Source organism: Mytilus californianus, unplaced genomic scaffold (assembly GCF_021869535.1).
Source record: "Mytilus californianus isolate M0D057914Y unplaced genomic scaffold, xbMytCali1.0.p SCAF_1, whole genome shotgun sequence".
In the NCBI taxonomy this organism is placed as follows: Eukaryota; Metazoa; Mollusca; class Bivalvia; order Mytilida; family Mytilidae; genus Mytilus; species Mytilus californianus.
In genome coordinates, this window is record NW_026262581.1 from 121,096,396 (window position 1) to 121,119,292 (window position 22,897).

Genomic DNA, 22,897 nt, shown 5'->3' on the forward strand with positions numbered 1-22,897 from the left:
GGTATAACATGTTACTTTTATTATTCTTCCCTTAGTTTATTTATTTTGTATTTACATTGTATCATCGATCAAATTTATTTGTTCAGTGTATGTTCACTGGTGTTAATATGTCTTTTGATTGAGTAAAACCATTTCAATTGATATTTCATAGTGTGTCTTTCTATGTTGTGATGTTACACTATTGTTTCAGATAAGGGTGAAGGTTTGGTACCATGCATTAAAACGTTTAAACCCGATGCAATTGTTTGCACCTGTCCTTAGTCAGGAATCTGATGTTCAGTAGTTGTCGTTTGTTGATGTGGTTCATAAGTGTTTCTCGTTTCTCGTTTTTTATATAGATTAGACCGTTGGTTTTCCCTTTTGAATGGTTTTACATTAGTAATTTTGGGGGCCCCTTATAGCTTGCTGTTCGGTATCTTATATCTATTTACTTCTCAATTGGCCATCATAGTAAGACTATACAAATCCTTGGTTTGAATAACTGACCATGATGACCGATTGAGAATACCTGGCCCGTGCTTACAAGATTGTCAAAAATTAAAACGTAACCATTTTATCAGATTTTATTAAGTACCATCTGGGAATATATAGATACTACAGATACTGTTCTACTCTTTATCAGTAAACTAAGTTAGGTGAGATCCTGAAGATTCTATTCTACATTGACTAGAGGTATAGGGGGGGGGGGGGTTGAGATCTCACAAAACATGTTTAATCCCGCTGCATTTTTGCGCCTGTCCCACGTCAGGAGCCGATGGCCTTTGTTAGTCTTGTATTTTAAAAAAAAATTTAGTTCATTTATATATATTGGGGTTTAGTGTGACGACGGTCCATTTTCACTGAACTAGTACACATTTTTGTTTATGGGCCAGCTGAAGCCCGCTTCTGGGTGTCGGATTTTCTCGCTGTGTTGAAGACCCATTGGTGGCCTTGGGCAGTTTTCTGCTCTTTGGTCGGGTTGTTGTCTCTTTGACACATTCCCCATTTCCATTCTCAATTTTATGTTGATATATTATGTCCCAGGTACCGTACTACTAAAAGCCGGAATACAATATTTCAAAGTCAACACCTTTTTGTTGAAAAAAATATGCATCAAAGGACATTAGTTTTTCAAGTAACCAAACGAAGTAATCCCATCTAAAAGACAATACATACATGATTTTACGTCGTTTTCTTACGAGAAAATATTTATTTGGGTTTAAATTTTTTGCAAAAAATCTATTTAAAGTGCAGATATTAATAGTCATCTTTAGTCTTCTTACAAAATTGTATAATAATTATTAAAATAAAAAGTTGTGGTATGACTGCCAATTGCAATGAGACAACTCTCCACAAGAGACCAAAATGACATAGAAATAAACAACTATGCATGGATCATTACAATTTGGGTACTCACACGGGTGGGTACTCATCATTACAGAATAGTGGATGGTTTGGAGGTTGGTTCAAACCCATCTTTGGGAGACGGATTTATATAAGTTCCTCTTGTTTCCGAATCCCTGTATTTCTATTGTACAATTGTAATTTGTGCACTTTTGAAAATAAAATATTGTTTAAACTAAACCCATCTTTCTATGATTCAATATGGATCCAAAATTAAATTAGTGGAACTATATAGTAAACAAAAATACACCTACAAAATAAACACAGAATGGAAAATTTGGTCTGGATCATAAATACACCCAGGCTGGGACTAGTCCCAGACCCAGGTGAAAAAACTGTCAAAATAGGTGCAATTTGGGTACCGTCATGTTATATTTCTGTCGACCCCACAGGCACTTGTCTCTGGATTTTTTTATACATATAATTTAACATTAAAGTATAAAGGTTTTTTTCAGAGACAAGTGCATGTGGTCGGTCCACACTATGCGTGTTCAAATCATTGCGGTCAATTGTACTTTTACGGAAAAAACTGCTGAAATTATGTCCCTTTATTACTTTCTAAGCCAATCGGTGTTTTCCATGTCGGCAACGTGAACTGATGATAGATAATGAAAATGAGAACACAGCACACATTTTTCATTATATTGGCACAGTTATTTTGTTCCAGTATCATAAATGCAACTATTGGTAGACCAAGGGGTGTCTCTATTTCAAGTGAGAATCCACTGACTGTTTCTCAATTTCTTATTTTCCAAAAAAGGGGGGATGATCACTGTTTGTACAAAACACCTAAACGATCTAGCTGATTTTGCTTCAGTGATATGTATACTGCCTTACACATCCATACTGGGCTAGTACCATTTACCGTCTGAAATTTACAGAAGCTATGTTTAGCACCATAGACTTAATAATAAATCCTCCTGAATTTGTGTCAAATGTTTGCCACTGGACATTAAGCAAAAAAAAAACCATCAATCAATTATCAATCATTTAAATCATCCATGCAAGAGAAAACTGGCAACCAATGTGGCAATTTTTGTTTGATTTTTAGTGGGTATAATGAATAAATTAATAATGATCAGTTAGTGTCACAGGCACTTGTCACTGTAAAAAAGTATACCGACATATATATAATGGTACCCAAATCGCACATATTTTGACAATTTTTTCACCTCCATTTATTATTAAAGAAACAGACAAAGATTTCCATTCTGTGTTTACTTTGTATATGTATCCATAAAAAGTATATAGTTAAACAAATTTGAATTTGAATCCATACAGGGACTTTCTATACTATAGTCCCTGATCCATACTAAATCGAAGAAAAGTGGGTTTGAAAATTATATATAATAACCCAATATTCCAACATTAAAGCAATCATGATAGTAAAATACTTCACACAAGTTGAGGTCATTGATATTAACCAATATATCTGGTTGACTACAGTTTAGTTCATGTTACTCGCCTTTAGCAAACAATGAAAAGAATTTATTCAGAAATATATGTACATGTTTACTGCGACGTCCATTTTTTCTGAACTTGTATACATTATTGTTTAGGGGCCTGCTGAAGCCCGCCTCCGGGTGTGGGATTTTCTCGCTGTGTTGAAGACCCATTGGTGGCCTTGTCTATTTTCAGCTCTTTGGTCGGGTTGTTGTCTCTGACACATTCCCTGTTTCCATTCTCAATTTTATTTATATGCTATTATAATTTCTTAGTCAGGATATGAATTATTATTTTTCAGTGGCTTCTTTGTATCAGCCAGCAGAAGATGGTACCTTTACCTGTCTAGATGGTTCATCCAAAATTCCGTATGAGTATGTTAACGATGATTACTGTGATTGTAATGATGGAACAGATGAACCAGGTATGATTGATTGATAATAATCATTTACTGTGTATTATTTGTGGGATACCAATTGTCATGGGTATAGATGAACCATGAGTTTAAACATTTAATCTAATTATGACATAAGACGTACAGCTTTATTAAAAGTCGTTATATACAATACAATTACAAACATAAGCTCTGAAGAGCTTTTAAAACCGACAAAACAAAAGCAGAACAAACAAAACCTACATATCAAGTCATGCACACATACAATTAAACATAGTAAGCAAGAGTTCACCATTTTTTCCCCTTAATCTACGAAAATTAGTACCGATAAATAAATAAATCCACAGTACCTATAGTAGGTACATTTACTTGTTTTTAGTAGGTACATTTACTTGTTTTAAGTAGGTACATTTACTTGTTTTTATTCTTTTACAGGTACTTCTGCTTGCCCTAATGGTAAATTCCATTGTACCAATGCTGGATATGTCCCATCAAATATCTTATCATCTAGAGTAAATGATGGAGTTTGTGGTGAGTTATCATAACATGACTTAAGAAAGTTTGTGAAAAATCACAATAATACATTGTTACTTTTGTGTCATAAATAAAAATAAGCCATCTATTTTTCTAACTGATTGTTGTTTTTGATGATGTTTGACTTTACTACAAAATCATAATTTTGTGCATGACCCATGAATGAGACAACAACCTAGAGACACAACCAAAAGACATCTACAGGTCATTGTCAAATCAACAGAATTAATCAGACATGATTTGACTGAATTACTTATTTTCCATACTAAGTGGGCAGTGGTGGTCCAAAACAAAATTTTAACAATACACATTCTGTATAAATATTCCTTTTGGGCAATAGAGAGTTGAGATTTCTGAAGGAGCAAAAACTTATGCATATGAATGAAGTAAATAAAATTAAGTACAAATACTGATAATATAAAAAAAGTTTAGGTTTATAGATGAAAAGACAAATTTTAAGAAATATAGAGAGAATTTCACCAAACATTTTGCCAAAGGGCCATTTTTGATTCCCAAATAGTTCCTCCTTAAATATTTTTGAATTTCATTTTTTTCAATTATGAATTGTTCTCTTTCTATATCAAAAACTATTATTATCAAATTAAATACTTATGCAGTAAGTCAAGGACATAAATGCAGAATTTTGGAATTTATTTAATCCTGACTTTCAAGTCAAACATGTTTTCCAATGTATATATCATTTCTCTGAATTACAGATTGTTGTGATGGTACAGATGAAGATGCTGGCAGAATTGAATGTGTCAATAACTGCAAGTAAGTAGAAAAGGATTTTTTTCAAATGACATTTTAAAAGTATAAATCTTGGTTCATTCACACAATACAAGTCTACAAGTATGTGTTTTCATACAAAAATCACCTATGTTGTAAACTTCCCGGAGAGAACACATGCTTATGCAGCTTTTCTAATCTTCTTCTATATTTTATTTGTACCTATATTTTATGAAATATTGAATAATAGTTGACAGTGTAAAATTATTACTGGGAGTTCATTAACTTTTGAATAATTCATTTATTGCCAAAGTTGAGGCATATAATTGTGTTGACTCTTGCTAGTTAAAATATCTACATTTTCTGAAAATGAGAAAAAAAAGTTTTAAAGAACACTCAAGAAATTATTAAAAACATTTAAAATCAGTAAACATTTTGAGAAATAGGTTGCAAGGTTTTCTGCTCTCAAGCTATACATAAAAAGAATGATGATAATAATTGGTAAATCATTTTGATTGATTAACACAGCATTCTTGAAAATGTTATAAAGAAGCAGGACTTCCAAAACGGTTGTATTTTCCGGAAATAACCGATAAATTATAAATATGACTTCTTGTGCCAAACATGAAATGGACATTTAACATGGGTTAGCCATTTTAACACAATTCAGAAAAAATTGAAGTTTTTGTGATCTTTTTGACCTGACCTTTAGCCTTAAACAGTCACATTTCCGGTCATAAAAGTGACATGGTGAATAAGTACTATCAAAACAAACCCTACTTTAATACCCTCTCATTAAAATCAAGGTTAATAAGTTGTCAGACAGTTGAAATTTACCTGTTCATGTGACAGGTAAACTGATATGTACCGGACATTGATCGGTAAATTTCAGCGGTTTGCATTTTATTAATTTAATCAAAAAGATTTAAATTATCAAAAATACGCATATAAATATGATTTGATGAAAATTTTAAAAGGTAGATATAAAGGTTTTAAGCCAAAAAATCGTCAGGTCCACGTTGTTTGAACAAAGAACACGCATGCGCATGTGTGCAGTTGTGAGATTTAATTATGCATCCGAATTCTTCATAAATGCTAAAATTATCATTGATACCTTTATCTAACATTCATTTCAAGTATTTTCTTGAAGAAATAACGTTGGAAAGAGTTACTTAAACTCGATTGTGCTTTGAAAACGAACACAGATTTTTTGTATCCACTTAAACTCGATTGTGCTTTGAAAACGAACACAGATTTTTTGTATCCGTCTCTGGTCCGTGTTTTACCATTGTCAAGTCAACATCTGGAATAAGAAAATGTACCTTCAAAAACGAAAGTAAAGATTTAGACAACGTAATTTTGCACAAATAAAGATTCTAAGGCAGATATTAGTATGCTAATGTTGCACACTTCGAATGATGCACTGTCAATTTAAAAAAATGTCCGGCTGGCACAAATATTTTTTGGAAGCCCTGTAAAGAAGGCTATAATTCACATGAACCTAAATGATAATGTTAACATTTGAAAAGAATACTAGCTTAATTATGCCACATATTTGGTTACAGGGACCTTGGAAAGAAATTGAGAGAAGAACAGGATAGAACCAGAAAACTTCAACAGGAAGGGTTCGAGAAACAGAAAACTTTCTCTGAAGAAGGCAAGCGTGTTCATGAGGAGAAGATTGTAAGCTTTTTTAAAAAATATTTGTTTAGTCTGTCAGTAAGGATCAGACTAGAAAAGCTTTTGTTTTGTTTTTTATTGTCACAATGAGGTCCCTTAGATTGAAGCATTCATTTCGCGCTCTGGGGATGCATTTAAGGGGCAAGAGAATAAAACTTTGTTATACATTGTATACACATTTTAGTATTATTCTTTATAACGTCATAGTACCCAAATTGCACCTAAATTGCACCTATTCAGCAAAAATAGCAGTGGAAATCTTTTTTAAGTTTTCTTTGAGATTAAACAATTTGTATTTTTATGATTTGACATTATACACGTCTTTCAACATAGGTAAATATATTTAAATATACACAAAACGTTCACAGTACATATCAACAGATGAAGTATTCACTGGAATCAGTAAATTCTACAGAAAAGTCGCCATGCAACGTCCACAAAAAGTCATCTTTTAAAAATGAGCAAATAAAATATGTTACAAACATCCATTTCTTAAAAAATGAATACTAAGCATGGACTAATGTCAAATTGTTCTAAATATTTGAAGAAATAAAACAAACATCTGTTACTCAATTTTTAAGGATGTGAATTTAAGCTTTGATGCAATTTGGGTACTCCTCATTACAGAATCATGGATCATTTGGAGGTTGGTTCAAACCCATTTTTCTATGATTCAATTTGGATTCAAAATTGAATTGGTGTAACTATGTAGAAAAAAAAGATACATCTACAAAATAAACACAGAATGGAAACTTTTGTCTGGGTCATGAATAAACTTAGGTGAAAAAACTGCAAAATAGGTGCAATTTGGGTACAGTCACGTTATATTCCATCAATGTTTTTATGTCCCCGCCGTAGTGGAGGGGGCATTAAGTTTTAGCCTTGTCCGTCCGTCTGTACGTACGTCCCAAAGTTGGTTTCCGTTCTCTAACTTTAGTTTGCCTCAACCAAATGTAATGAAACTTATACATATGCTTATTACCACAAAACACAGATCAAGTTTGAATTTTGGTGGCGTCACTTTAACCGTTCTAGAGTTATGCCCCTTTACAAATGGGAAAATTGCTGAATTTTTTATTTCCGTTCTCTAACTTAAGTTTGCCTCAACCAAATGTTATGAAACTTATACACAATTTTTTTTACCACAAAACTCAGATCTAGTACAAATTTGGGTAGTGTCACTTTTACTGTTCTTCAGTTATGTCGCTTTATAACTTTATATGATATGCAAGCGGGGGCATCATCTGTGTCCCATGGACACATTCCCCATTTATTTTCTTTCTAATTTCAGAGTAGACAAGCAGAACTTGAAAAAGAAAGAGAAACTTTAGAAGTTACAGTTAAAGAATTAGAAAGCAAGTATTGTCATACACTTCTCATTCAAAGGATTTATTTGTATTTGAGCTTACTATTATTTAAAAGAGGTTGTTGCAGATCGAAATTTGTAGGCATGTTAACTGGAAATACAAGTACTGGCATTTGTGATGAATCCAATAAGTCTTATTCATAGAAGGGAAATTTGTCTCAGTTCAAAATTCTATTTGGATATAATATATGGGGAAATGTATTGGTTAATATATTTTTTGATATTATGCTTTTATGAAAAAAAGAAAACTTTTATAAATATGATTTATATTGATAGTAATTCTTATGAAAATTGTATATAATGTTTTGGAAAAATTGAAGTAAATTATTTATATTGGCAATAATGAGGATACAAATTGATTTTACAGCTGCCAAATTAGAAGCTGAAAGTCCAGAAACAGAAGCTAAAGACAAACACCAAAAAGCTTGGGATGGTTAGTAATTAAGTTTATGAAGTAGATACATAAATAAATGAGAATATGTCAATGAGACAGCAACCCAAGAAGCTTAAACAAGAAAATATCTATAGGCCATGAAAAGGTTTTCAACAATAGATATAAAGTTTCTGTAGCACATGAAAAGCTCTAATTGCCTGAGTATACCTAGTTGTGAACATAATGTAAAAGAAGTATTGAAAAACCTTAAGTAGAGAAGGAAATCCCACAAAAAACTAATTGTGTACATAAAGTAAAAGAAGTCTTAAAAAAACTAGAGTAGAGTTGGAAATCACACAAAAACTTAAATTCAGTAGGGAAAGTGTAGAATGGTATATATCTTGATGACACATGAACCAGGTCTGATTAATCATGATGGGTGCTAATTTGGTAGGAATAACGATGAATTATCTTTTTGAGCAAATGTCCTAATAATTTCTATTATTAATTATGTAAATGACTCTTACTCATAAGTAAGAAAACAGAAACCATACTTACTTTGTAATGTTTATGAGAGGTTACATAAACGAGCAGATTCTTTTTAGATTGAGAAAAATACTGATTGTTTCAAACAGTGCCATTTGCATATATATTGATACTTTACAATTTCAATTTCTGGAGAGAGAAAAATATTTGAATTATAGAATTGAAAGCTGAAAGACAAGCAAAGAAAGAAGTTGAAGCAGCCTCAGTGGCTTTTAAAGAATTAGACACTAATGGTGATAACAGGTTAGTCTACATGTCTAGTGGAGATACATATTCAAACTGTTCAATCTTAGCATTAAGATTTCACATATATTAATACCACCAGTGATTCCATGTATTGGTTATAAAAATGAATAAAATGGTCTGAAACAATAAAAGCTCTAATGCTAAATTTGTTATTGCCTTTTGATTTCTTACAGGGGAGGGGATTAACAAGGATTGGTTTATGCGAGTTTTTTTATTTTTATTATTGACTTGTTGAAAGTCATAACCTGTAGTGATTTTGTTGTTTTCATTACAACATAAAGTTAAAAAGATGTGGTATGATTGCCAATGAGACAACTCTCCACTTAGAGACCAAATGACATAGAAGTTAACAACTATAGGTCACCATATGGCCTTCAACAATGAGTAAAACCCAAACCACATAGTAAGCTTTAAAAGGCCAAAAAATGGCAAATGTAAAACAATTCAAACGTGAAAACTATAAGCCTGATTTATGTACAAAACAATAAATGAAAAGCAAATTTGATATACAGCAACAAACGACTTTGAATTACAGTCTCCTGACTTTGGGACAGGCACATGCAAAATATGGCGAGGTTAAAATGTCCTCTAACCTGGGACAGTGGTGTAACAGTACAACATCAGAACAAACTATACAAGTTAGTCGAAAAGGGCATAACTCATCAGATCTATACAAAGCACACAAGAAACCCTAAAAAAAACACAAAAGACACAAAGTTCAGATCTGGGAGTACTCACAGTTACTGAAAGCTAGTTCAAAGCCAATAACAACTAATAAAAAATCATGTGTCTTAAGACTAAAATATCAATCAGTACACATCCAATGCATTTAGTGTGCAGACATCATTAACAGTTGGAGAAAAACATGACCTTGATGTTGACTTCCTTGAAATCATTGACCACATTGACTTTGTTGTTTTTATTACAGTATTGAATTGCTGGAAATCATAGCCCACATTGAGTTTGATATAGATTCTAATGGTGTTGTGTCTGAAGAAGAGGCAAAGGTATGCAAACTTATAGTGAAAGCGTAATGATTGTTTTTCTGTGATTAAATTTCTGTTTGTAAAGGGTTCATTTTGAACAGATATAACAGTTAAAATTTTGATTGATCATCATGTTTTTTTTAGAATATGCAAAATGATGTGCATTGTTTAATCAATTCTGTTTTTTTTTTTTTACAACTTGCGAGTTTTTTTGTTTTTTTTTGGAGGGGGGGGGGGTCTAAATACAAAACATTTATAACCTATTTACAAGAAAGCTGGTGACACATTTCAACCAGGAATGAAACTAAGTTCCTTTATGAAGACCAGAAGGAATACTGTAAAAAATGTCTATTTGTTTGCAACTTTAAAAACAACATGAGACACAATTAATATAGGGTTACATTATAAACTGATAATTGAATCAATAGTTTTGATTATTTGCAAACTTTCAGTATTTTTTACTATTTGCAAATGCTCTTAATATTCTATATATATATATTATAGGAACATTTAGAGGATAAGGAAAGAGTTGATTATGACACATTTGTCAAAGATATTTGGCCTCATGTAAAGGACATTTATAAGAAACCATCAACAGAGGAACCTCCACCAGAGGTAGATCCATCAACTGAGGCCAGAGGTGAGGAGGCTCAAACAGAACAGGTAAGATACGTATCATTTATAGAAGGTGGTGATAGCTATATAAAATCCACATGTTTGAACCTCATTCATAAAGAACTTCCATCTATAGTTATACTAGATCAATAATTTTGTAGAAAATTTTATTTTACTGTGCTATTTCACTGAAGTGTTTTTTAGTTTGAAGGTAATATAGAGTTGGCAAATTCAGTCTTTTTTAAAAAATACTATACATTCACAACACTTCTTTAGTTTTATAAACATTTAAATGGGATTTGTTTTACTCTCAGTAGAGATTTACAGAAAAAAACAATTCAGTGTTAGCACATATTTTTATTATCCATGTTCATTATAATCAAGTTTTCTGGGTTTTTTTAGTTCTTGTTCTATGATTATATATACCATGTAATGGTCAGGCTCTCTCATATACATGAATTTAAAAAGTCACCCAATTATATTGTGGTTTTCCTTATTCACTTTAACTTGGTAAAAAATAAGAGAAAAACAAAGCTTACATATACATGTTTGTGTTGTTATGATATTGCTTTTCAAATTCACCACGATTTTCAAGTTGACTCCTATTTTAAAAAAAATGTTGGGTCGGTTTTTTTTTTATAGTGGTTACCCAAAAGTTACTTTCTTCCCAAGGTCATTAGCAACTAAAAACCATTTATTTGATATTATCTGATTTTTGTCTTTTCAGTTAATCTGTAGGTTGAAAAAGAAACTGAAATTGATCAGCTTTACAAATAAACATAGAATGAATTAATCATGCACAACTTTTTTTTGGTGTTACAAGTAAAAATAAAGAAGCAAAAACCTTCCCTTTTATATAGTTCATTCATAGTACATTTTCTTCATAATATCATACATACAATAGTATTAGTTCAGCTTCAGTTTTTGGTAAAAGGTTTATACACATCCTGTATTAATATATTATAGAACATAGAAATCTTGTATACTTTTATTAGTTATGTTACGTCTGTTCAGACAAACAACATCGTCATCATCTTCTACACCTTTTTAGACAGTATTAAATCAGTTGTTTCCCTTTCAACAGATTTTTTTTTCAAATTGATATTTATCTTTCAAAAATTTTAATCTGCATGTGTTTAACAGTTTTAAGATGTAATGTACATGCCTTTTTATTTGATGTTCATTTTGTTTTGTTATACCTTAATCTTAAAAAACCTTTTAAGGCAAATTTCTGGAACCAATTTAGACAAATGATTTAAACAAAATTACTTTCAATAATTAATATGTTGAAAAATCAGACACATTTTAATAAAATATCTTACATTTTTGGAAAATATAATTTATAGTATAACCTTAAAAAGTAAATGGTTAATGATTGACTACTATAGTCTGCATTTTATTTGGCTGGATTTATGGAATCATTAATTTGTTGGAAGGTCATAATGAAGTGGAAATTAACTGGATCATTAGTAAAGGACTAATTTTGTTTGACCTGGAAGACAGAGATGCAACTAATCGTCAGACCTGTCGGCCCGAGGGGGCAGAAATTGAGCAGGTCCGGCAAATTGGGCTTTTGTGCAAGACCTAATGACCGGCAGACAGTTCTCTAGGATTTTAGTAAGATTTAGCATTTTTGGTGCTAACTTATTAGTGGGGAATTGAAATTTGCCTTGTTGAAAATTTATTAATTAAAGTTAGTTAGTATGTTTGCTGTAGATCACATGATTCAAACATCAATGCTTTGTAGGTCAACTTTCGCGGTAAACAATTGGGATACATGAGATTGGGGAGAGAAACAGCAGTTTTCATTCTTTCTGTAACTGTAACTGTATTGCGAATCTTCTTCCAATAAAGGAGCACCTCAATTGATGAGTAATTATCCACCAAAATAAAAGTTAATGTATCTGAACACTTAAAATGTGACATTTATTATATAAAAAGTAGTCTTCCATTAAAACAAAATTTTGTGTACCAACATAATGGTAAAAAAATTATAAAATTTTCAAATGTTGCTTTTTGAAGTTTAAACATATTTATTCATGCAATTTACAAATATATCAAAATATACAAGGATAACAAAAAGTAAGATCTGGAAACAAGCTGCACACAGCTTATATCAATCTGATTGATTTTTTGTAAGTACATGTATTCATGTGATGAGAGTTGTAACTGGGAACTTTAAAGAGGGAAATTTAATACTGAATTGACTTTTCAGTCCTCACTTTCCTGAGAAAGTTGTAATCAATTAAAAATCTTAGAGAACTGTCAAAAAAATGGAGAATGGCCCTAGCCTGCAGTTCAGTGGTACACAATAAAAAAAATTAAAAATATATTGTAGTAATTATTAAATAAAAGAACTCAATTGAATTTTAGATATTTTCTAAAAACAATCCACTAAAGCAGCTGTCACTGTAAAGACATCCTATCTTCGTTCTCTTACTGTATAAAAAGCTGATATAAAAATATGTAGGTCTGTCAAAAAATTGTTGGGTCTGACAAAACTTGCTACCCTGTAGGCCCCAATGTCTGACAGAAAAAAAAACTGTTTGCATCTCTGGGAAGAAAATTGAAAAAGGTCTTTGGTCAAACAAGATACTCATTTACCTAATCTCCAGTCAGTAACTATGTAATCGGTGTATGAAACAATTATTTATGAACATAAATTAAAACAGATAGAGCCTCCTGCCCCTGGGGAACCACCATCCCCCCCAGATGAGGTGGAAGAGGAGGGGGAATATGATGATGATGAGGATGAAGATGATGACAATGATGTAGATGAACCAGATGTCAATGATGTGAGTCTTCTTTCACTTTCAGTTTAGTACACACATGTGTAGCTGAAATGGAAATGCTTACTAACTCTGGGAAAGGCTACTAATATTTTTATATTCATACATTTTATTGACATTTATTTGCATACTTTTTTAATTGAGGTTTTAGATGGGAGCATATAACATACACATTTTGGTTCAGGTTTACAGGTACTGATTTAAGATAATACATGAATAGTCCAGGTTGATATCACTTTTTGAATATTATAGTACAGTTCTAGCATGTTTTGTTGATTAAAAGGTTAACAATACTTCAACTTTAAACACAAATGGTAAAAAGGACATTTAAAGTTGCAGTGCTATTTTAGAGTTAAAATGTTTGTGAAATGGAACTGAAAATGAAAGTGCAGTAGAATTTGCTATAAAGATGATAAAGTTGTAGTTCAGGAATATCAGTACAATGTATTATAAAATATAACTTACACATTGCCTTTTGATTCTGGTACAGCATCTATGTAAAAGTATAACATTCAAAGATAATGTTCCATATGTAACATAAGATTTGTGTACAATAGCAAACAGTACCAACTGTTCCCATTACTGGTGTTCCTACCCCAGGCAGAATGGCAGGGGAACCAGAATTGATTATTGATAAGCCTAGCGAGGAGGTATAATGGTGTCAGATAGATAGAAACTCCTGCCTGCTCCTAGATTTGTGTTATGACTTAGAGCATCAATCAGTGTAGCATAGACTGTCAACTTTTGATCTTTTTGTAATTTGGTATGAAGGAAATAACTCTAACTTCTATGACCTAAATTTTTTATGGAAATGTTTTCCATTACGTTGACTGTTTATTTAAAAGTATTTGATTTGAAAAAAAATGCAATACTGAAAAACAACAAAATTCAATGACTGCCAAGACAATTGACACTTTATATAAAAACTGTATGATGCTGTAGTCAGTAACCCAAACCCAGCATGATTGTTTTTAAATGTATGTTTGCATAAAGGTATTGGGCTTTGTCAGATAGGTCCTGTCAGGACAAAATATTGCAGTGATTTACAATTAGGCCACTAATTTTAATGTAAGTTTTTTTTTCTAGAGAAACCTCAGCATCATAGGTCTTTTTATGTTTCAAATTTAAAAATGATAAAATGATAATCACTGATTATATGGCTGTGTTGTGTGCTGCATGATGGAATTCATATGCTAATGTGATTGTTGCATAAAAGAATTGAAACAAGGAAAAGATAAAGCTGCATGATATAATGATCAAAAGATTTGATCACATGAGAAGATATATTACAACTTATCTAATGGTTAAAGCAAATACATATAAATAGTGGTAAAAAGAAGGAAATATGTATTTAGATTTTTGGGGCAAAATTAAAGACTGTTAGTTATTAATCTGGCATGGATTGGTTGTCAATGTGCATTTTAGTTCTATAGATATGCATGTTGAGGTTGACATATTATAAGCATGGTATTGATGATAATTATCTGTAAGTTGTTGTAAGAGTCATTAAATGACAAGAATTCAGGCAATCTGGAAAGCATTTAACATACACATATGTGTTCAAAACTTTTTTTAGATGACTTGAACAGAAATCTTAAATTTTACTTAATGCTTTTGTTTAATATATTTAAGGCTCACTGAGAATTTATATAAACTATAAAGAAATAAATAATATTTGGGTAGACTTTGTTTGTTAAAGCATTTTGTATTATATTTTTGGTGTTTCACAGTAGAATTTACAAGTGACAAACAAATCTTCATTTGGAAAACGGGAGAGATAACATTATTAAGTTAGCTTTCACTTGAAACAATGAGAAAATGAATTTGACATCAATATGTAATAGCTGCGGAATGTAATTCTAATGGTCCATATAATATTTTTGTTGTATGTGGACCTGATCATACACATACAAATTTCAGAAATCACAATTTGAGCTTTGGATCGGAAGTTATATTTATAAATATATTTAAGTGTGAATGAAATGTAAAATATAACCTGTAGAGATGTTTAGTTATTGCTGCATTATAGTAAATGTAGTCATTAAGGAAATCCTATATTCGACCACTTTTTGCTTATGGACAGGGGCAGAGTTAAAAATAGATTTAAAAAGATTCTGCTATAGAAGCATAGTTGTTAAATTATTGATGTTAAATTAAAGGGTTACTTACCAGTAATTGGTATTCTTGCCCAGTAGTGATGAAATGTTATATGAATACTATTTTCTTAAACCCTTCTACTCTTTGAATTTTTCAGAAGGATGAAGAAAGTATGCCAGAATATGATGAAGAAACAAAGAAACTTATAGAAGGTAAAAAGTATTAAAATAGAATAAGAAAAAGACTTTTTAATAATAATAACTATTACAGATATAAATATTAGACTACCATAGATTTCTGAAATGGCGTTAGTATGATAACATATAGGTTATAGAATTGCATGAAAATATATTCAACAACAAAAGAAGTTCGTACCACTCATAAATTTCTTTGGGTTTAAAAATCAAATGTCTATATCTATGTCAAGTAATGAATGGAAGGGTTAGAAATTAGTTATTTTGACATAAAGGGCATACAATTATGTAAAATTTCATTCTCTATAAAAAAAAAAAAAATTCTCAATTTTTTTTTTATCTCAGTGTATTAATCATATTTTAAATTGTCAACAGTTTCTGTGATATAACTTATGAACTGTTCAACCAATGCCTTTCAAGTTTTAAATGTTTATGCTGATGACAAAAATGGGGTCAATTTTTATAATTACATTTTTCCACTTTTACCGTTCAGGAGTTGATGACACTTGATATATCGGAAATTGGCACTTTATGTTGTTTCTGATTAAAAACTTATGCACCCTTCTACCCAGTTGGAAAGCAGGTCACGGTTTGACCCCAAGCCTATCAGCAACAATAGAGTCACGTGACCGTGAAAATTCAGTAAAACTACGAATGAGACAAACCTCACTTTTACTCACTAAAATACCACTGTCATGGTAAAAACTTATTGATCAAAATAATCTTGAATATACATAGTTTTAACTCGTCAAAACTGACACATCAACTCAAAGTCCTTTATTCTTTATTTTATCTTCAAACTTGAAGTTTGTGTGAAAATTGTCAAGGCTCCTGATGGAAAAATCTAAATATTTTTCGAGGAAACTAAAAATGATGGGCTGAATTTAAATTTAATAAAGCATCTCATTAAGACAAACACTCGATATGAATATCTAGGTAATACAGTTTTGGATACGCAAACGTCAAGTTATGTTCAACACAAAGCTGTGGTTTTTTTGCCGATTTGTGCAAGTGGTTATCTCCCCTTGATATCACCAGTCAAAAATAAAAACCCACCAAAATGAATAAAAAGGAGTTTATTTTACAAAAATCAAGAAGAAAATAAAAGAAATTCGATTAACAACTATGTTATTATAATATTAAGAAGAGATACTTCCCTGCTTTTCAGAGAAGGATTACAGGTAAAAATTAAAAGATAAAAAATTGGTAAAAATTAGATCTAGAAACCTAGCTGAATTGATATAAATTAGCTCTGGCTGATGACATTTACTTTCAGTTTGCAATTTTTATAATGGGATATGAGGTCACTCCTAATGGATTTTTTTAACTACTTCTAACAATGTGTAATGCAATAAAACATACTGTATACAATTTAAATAATCTTTCTGAAAAAAAAATAGTACTGACCATTTATATTTTATATTTATAAAGTGGGACCAAGAGTAAAAATTTAGTTTCTTCAAAGTAAAAAAGCCTTTTAACTCAAGCCTATGTTTCTTAGTTGAACAGTACAGTACTGCCTAGAAAATATCCTACAGAAAAAGGAAAAGTTTACCAAAAAAATGACAAAAGTTCTGTAAAAAAATAATGCTTAAAATTATAAGTGAAAGTGACATAATTTTGAATTTTAAAATCATTATTATTGTAAAATTCAATTATTAGATTAGCTAGCACAGTAGCCTTTGTCCAATTTCTCAGGGTATTTTATTTATTATGAAAGTGTTGCTGTATCTGCTGCTTTACATATTTATAAACAAAGTATTGTATATTTTACCTGAATAATTGGATATTAATCTCAGAAATGAACATTGGTATGACAAATCTTGTGCATTTTACTTTAATAATGATCAATGATGATTAAATTTTACAAGAATTTGCCATTTGAATAAATTCAATTTTGTAAGAACACATCTCTATGAATTAATTTCTTGTTTGACTTGAAAAGCTAGGGTTTGCTCTTATTAATGTAGCTTACTTAGTAAAGAGATAATTAATAAGCAAGGTTTTTAACTTATAACATATAAATATAATTAACTGACCTTCATTTCATTTTTCATTTGTATTTTCCTCCAGAAATTTTCTTTGCAATGCATTTTCTATTGCTATATTTGCTTCCAGTATAAATGAAATTTTCTTAGACCTATAGTTTCAAACGCCATAAAGAAGAACTTTGTTTGTTGTTTCACTTGTCCAATGTGTAAATTTTCACTATGCACATGACCCTGACACATATTTTGTAAACGTTATATGACGTATGTTGAAAAAGAAAACAATATCACCGTCAATTTGTGTAGGGGATCAAAAACGGTTTTAATTACTTTAAAATGGAGGTATCGTATGGAATTGTGAAAAACAACAATTTTTAATCACAATTTCATTCATATCTATAATAAAATCAGTATTTGAGAGTACTTTGGAAACAGGTACAATGAAAAGAAGTTGAACTTTACTGTTTTGAAGTAGAAACGCAGCCAAAACCAGGTACAAATTGACATGACTGGTGGTCATCAAAATTGATGTATCATAGTAAAAAATGATGGCTTCAAAATTGTGTAGAAATTTGAAATAGTTTACCCGGTTTCATTTAAGATTATTACCGTTCTCTTCCGTATTTGGATACGCAAACATCAAGTTATGAAAAATCGATGTTTTTGGCGAACAAAAAAGATGGTTGAAATTTTTTAGAACGGACAGGATAAAGAAATAGTAATAACAAGCTATTTTTGATAATGTTTGTATGACGTATTGAATCTAAATTGGTCGCAAAACCTACAAATTTTAAAATTCAATTATAATAAAAGCATGACAAGTTGAAATAAATACTTTAAATGTCAATCTTTTAGCCGATTGATTTGGCGGACTTTTTGACGTCACGGAAGACTGTAGCGCCACCTAATTAATTCCCCCTGCTATTGTTGCTGATAGCGCTTGACCACAACGGACGTTTCTAAGGACTTGCTTTCCAACTGTACCAATGGTTTTCAAATTATAATATATTGTTACTTATGACAGAATAGAAGTCAATTTTTATTGATGATTTTCACTTTTGCCGTCCTGGAGTTATGGTTCTTGATAGATAAATGGAAAATGGCACTTAATGTTGTTTCTGTGCATTTACTTATGAACTGTTCAGCCACTGCTCTTAAAAATTTTCATATGCTGTTACTGATGACAAAATGGTGGTCAAGTTCGATATTGACAATTTTTTTTTGTGGCCTTCAGGAGTTATGGTCCTTGATGAATTGGAAAAAAGGCATAGAATGTGGCAGGTCAAAAAATCCTAAAAGTGCCTTTCAAAATACAGAAAATCCAGTTTGCTGGCAATTTGACAGTTCAATCCTTGTTTTAAAATTATTTTGTTGGTAATCTGCATATTATTTTACACATCTAAAATATGTCAATATGATCTGTATTAGTTTACACATATAAAATATGTCAATATGATCTGTGTCTAAATGTTCAGATGTAAGAAAAACAAATGTGGCAACTTCTAAATTTTGTAAAAGGACATATTTAATCATTTAAAATGTTATTACTTTTTAGCTGCTGATGAAGCTAGAAAGAACTATGATGAAGCCAACAGTAAATTAAAAGAACTAGATAATGAACTCTCGTAAGTTTTTTAGCCTGATTTACGAAGATGGTGAAATGATGCCAAAGTTATTGTCTATTCTCATATCTGTTAATGCTTTTGTAACTTTTCATGAATCCTCTTGCCAAATTGACTTCATGATTTGTAAGAGATTTTCCAATCAGTTTATCTAGATCTTTATGGGATTTTCCAACAAATTTTCCAGATTTGTGTAGGATTTTCCAACAAACTTATAATGATTTGTATGGGATTTTCCAACCATATCAGCATTGCCATCATTACTTATTATAGAACACTTAGTTTTGATGTATTTCATTATGGGACTGATTTATGTAAGAAATGATCATTTAAATAGTTATACCAACAACATATAAAAAGTGGCAGGAAATCATTAGAGGTATCGTGCAGTATTAATTTGTTTACCAGTAGGATTTTAAATGAGCAAGATTTTCCAAAAGATGTGCCTTTTGAACTTCAAAGATGTTTTGCATATTCTGAATGACTGTCTGTTTTACTGGACAAATTATACATTTCTTATATTTGCTGGACATTTTGTGCAATTACAGGTCTTCTGGTGTTGATATCACATATGTAGGATTTTCCTGTTAGTTGATATTTTTTTAAAGTGTACTTATTTTTCTGTGAAGAATCAAATAGATAATTTCATCTCAAGAAAACCAATTGATTTCTTTAACAAACGAAAGCCATTTTAGGAGATAACACATCTATAAGATAAATAAAATGATTTTTTAATCTAATATTTATTTCCATACATTTCATGTATTTTCAGATCTATAAAATCTTATTTAGAACAAGATTATGGACCAAATAGAGAATATGCAATTTTACAAGATCAGTGTTTTGAATATACAGATAGAGAATATACATATAAATACTGTCCATTTTCAAAGGGATCACAGCGACCTAAAAGTGGTGGACATGAAACTAGTTTAGGGTATGTAATCTTATGGTTTATGAAGATTTAAGATCTGCTATTCAATTGTCAGACAAGTATAAGTTATGAATAGATTTGGATGAAACTAACTTTTTCTAACATAGAAGAAAAAACATAAGATACATTTAAGATACCTCCTTAAACAAAGTTTATGAAGTATACAGGATGCAAGATGTTTTTTTATCAGTCCATACATTGGTAAATTTTCATGAAACTAATCACATTATTAGATTGAACAGGTAAAATGTATATGGAAAGGATTAGTAACTAAAAGTTATGCCCCTTTGAACATAGTTTTATTGACCATGTTGAGTATAATATTGCTCACTATGGCCTCAATTTCTAAATGCTTTGTTTGGTGGTGTAATTTTATTCTGATAAGATAAGTTTAAGTTTTCAAATTGTAATACTTCAATTAACTTGTAAATTTTTACCATTGTAAGGTTAACAACTCGTGTCCTGAAACTACACGTTTTTGTTTTTTATTGTACATGAAATTTGGCACATTATGAGAACCTGATACAACGATGTGCTTCTGGTTAGAATAGTTCATTTCTCTTTTATCTCTAACTATGATTGTTGGATTGATTGGTGGTAACCATCCAGTGGCAATTATAACATGCATATTAGGAAGTAAATGTGATATGAATATGAACCCTGCTTTGTATAAGACTAACACACTAAAACAGATTTGATACATGCTAGTTCACAAGGTAACAATCAACAGAGCATGTCATCCTACCAGAACACATTATTCTGACTCCTAGCTGACCTGTGTATAGTTTTACTCCTAAATGACATGTGCTTAGCAAGAAGCATCCAAGCTGGATATCGAACCCCTGACCTTCTGCACTCAAGGCAAGCAGGATACTCAGGTGGTTTTCTTTAATTATGCTCATACATTTGAACTGTGAAAAATTTGATCATTACAGATGACATCTCTAGTTTGTAATGCAAGCTATTCAATTACTTCAGTGTTTTATAAACAAAACAAATTTTCTGTGCACAAAATGAGTTTTATACAACTGTTTTGTGCATGAATGTGTGTTCCATACAACTATTTTTTTATATTATATGTTTGTCATTTACAACTAGACAACCTTTCTGCACATCAAATTTCTCTTCATTTTTTTTTGCATGAACTAATAAACCATTGGTTATGTGTGTAAAATGTGTTTATTTCTCAGCTAGATAATCATTCTTGGCACAAAATACTTTGTCAGATTTTAATTCTGTATGCATTTCATTATTTTGAAATTAAAAGAATGTAATATATCTTCCTTTTTTAGGAATTGGGGAAATTGGGCTGGCCCCGAAAATGATAAATATTCTGTTCAGTTATATGAGAAGGGACAGAACTGCTGGAATGGTCCAGATAGATCTGTTAAGGTAAGTTTATCTTTTTCTGTGGCATTTGTTAAAAAAAAATGCTGAACATTTATGCAATCTAGTTAAATGCTTTTCACATCTTTAAAATATAGATAGCAAAGGAAAATATGATAATGCTAGGTTTCATGAAGAATAAAACATAATTTTACTCATCAATTTTTGTCCATCTACTTCAGTGAAAATAGTGAACTAATTTTGTGCAACTTGCATAAGTCATACACCAAAACAAAAGTTTGCTTAAGTAATGAGACTGTTCCAGTTACTGAAGCTTCTTAATGTACACTGAAGGAAAATATTTGTATTTATAAGAAAAAAAATGCAGATAGCAGTAATGGATAACACCCTATAAAAACAAATTAATTGGAAGAAATACAAACAAAATACTCTGGATATTTGAAAAATAAATTTGATTGGTTGTACAGTATCACTAACAGAAAAAGTAGCAATGAATCTACTTACATTTTATAGAAATGGTACAGACCTATAAAACAAAACTAGCAATTATTCTAATGAACTACATGCATGAAAACAGCATGGTTAAGTTTTTTATATACATATATTTTCCTTTTTCAACACCTGTCAAAATGTCGAGATACTTATAAAAAGTAAGTATTAAATATAAATGAAGTAAATGGGGCCTGGCAAAAGCAGGTTTATTTAAAAATAAATGGTAGAATAAAAAGATTGGTTCTGGAATACTGGTACTATTAAATGACTGATTAAATCTCATTTCAGGTACATTTAAAATGTGGTTTGGAACACAGACTGTTAAGTTCCAGTGAACCCAGTAGATGTGAATATGCTTTTGAATTTGAAACACCATGTAGATGTTCACAGCCTGCAGGAGGAACAACTCAAGCCCATGATGAACTCTAATCTGCAATATTTTCACTTTGTTTATATTGGGTTTTTTTCCTTGTATTTGAATTTTGTATTTTTGATAATGTTATTTGTTTTTTATAAGTTACTTTTATCATGGTTTATTTTAACTTCAAGAAATGAAATAATTGCAACTTAAAGTTTTATTAATCAAAATTAATTGCAAGAAAAACGAAAAAATATATTGAAATTTCAATCTACTTAAATTTTGCACAAAACTATTGTGAGTAAATGCCATTTATTACTGTAAATTCAGAAATTATTGCGTGCATTTATTATTGCGATTTTGTCATTTTAGACTATAATGCGATTTTAATTTTTGCGATATTGAGAAATAATAAAAACATCGCAATAATTTCTGAATTTACAGTAAATACTTCTATTTTTTTATTTTATCATAGTGTTTGTAGAAATTTTGTAGTGAAGGTGTCATTTCTGATTGTTAAAATAACTGTCTCAAGTACTTTAGATCTTAAATTTCCTAACAGTAATACATACATCTTGATTATTCCTTTGAATATATGCATACATATATATTTCCTTGCATGGTTCCTTTTTCTTATGTTAATAAAACCTGAGAAAATACAAGTTGAAATATAACTGGATTAACATTACATATTCTAAACAGTAATTAACATTCATTTGTTAAAGAAAAAAAAGCACAAATGTCAGTTTTATTTCTTTGAATAAAAAAACCTTTCATCTGA

At 30.6% G+C, this 22,897-nt stretch overlaps 1 protein-coding gene across 4 annotated transcripts; it reads left to right on the top strand.

Annotated features, from left to right (window-relative positions):
* The first annotated feature begins 1,943 nt into the window (after positions 1-1,943).
* LOC127732736 (glucosidase 2 subunit beta-like) lies at positions 1,944-22,897 on the top strand. 4 transcript variants are annotated; one of them, XM_052241934.1, is made up of 17 exons: positions 1,944-2,097; positions 3,128-3,250; positions 3,656-3,751; positions 4,471-4,528; positions 6,049-6,166; positions 7,455-7,518; positions 7,897-7,962; positions 8,607-8,691; positions 9,623-9,701; positions 10,185-10,343; positions 12,968-13,090; positions 13,642-13,734; positions 15,339-15,393; positions 18,919-18,988; positions 19,758-19,922; positions 21,212-21,311; positions 22,047-22,897. In XM_052241934.1, the coding sequence occupies exons 1-17, from the start codon at positions 1,992-1,994 to the stop codon at positions 22,185-22,187; spliced, it is 1,701 nt and encodes a 566-aa protein (XP_052097894.1). In that variant the 5' UTR covers positions 1,944-1,991; the 3' UTR covers positions 22,188-22,897. The 4 variants fall into 4 exon arrangements, with proteins under 4 accessions (XP_052097894.1, XP_052097898.1, XP_052097905.1 ...); XM_052241938.1 differs by lacking the exon at positions 13,642-13,734; XM_052241945.1 differs by lacking the exon at positions 12,968-13,090.

What these genes read in the sequence shown, in the direction of transcription:
- LOC127732736 (XM_052241934.1), top strand. Translation starts at nt 1,992, where the DNA reads ATGAAAATGAGAACACAGCACACATTTTTCATTATATTGGCACAGTTA. An exon ending in TACAGTTAAAGAATTAGAAA is followed by an intron (nt 7,519 to 7,896) that starts GCAAGTATTGTC and finishes TTGATTTTACAG; the next exon opens with CTGCCAAATTAGAAGCTGAA. An exon ending in TTGATAAGCCTAGCGAGGAG is followed by an intron (nt 13,735 to 15,338) that starts GTATAATGGTGT and finishes TGAATTTTTCAG; the next exon opens with AAGGATGAAGAAAGTATGCC.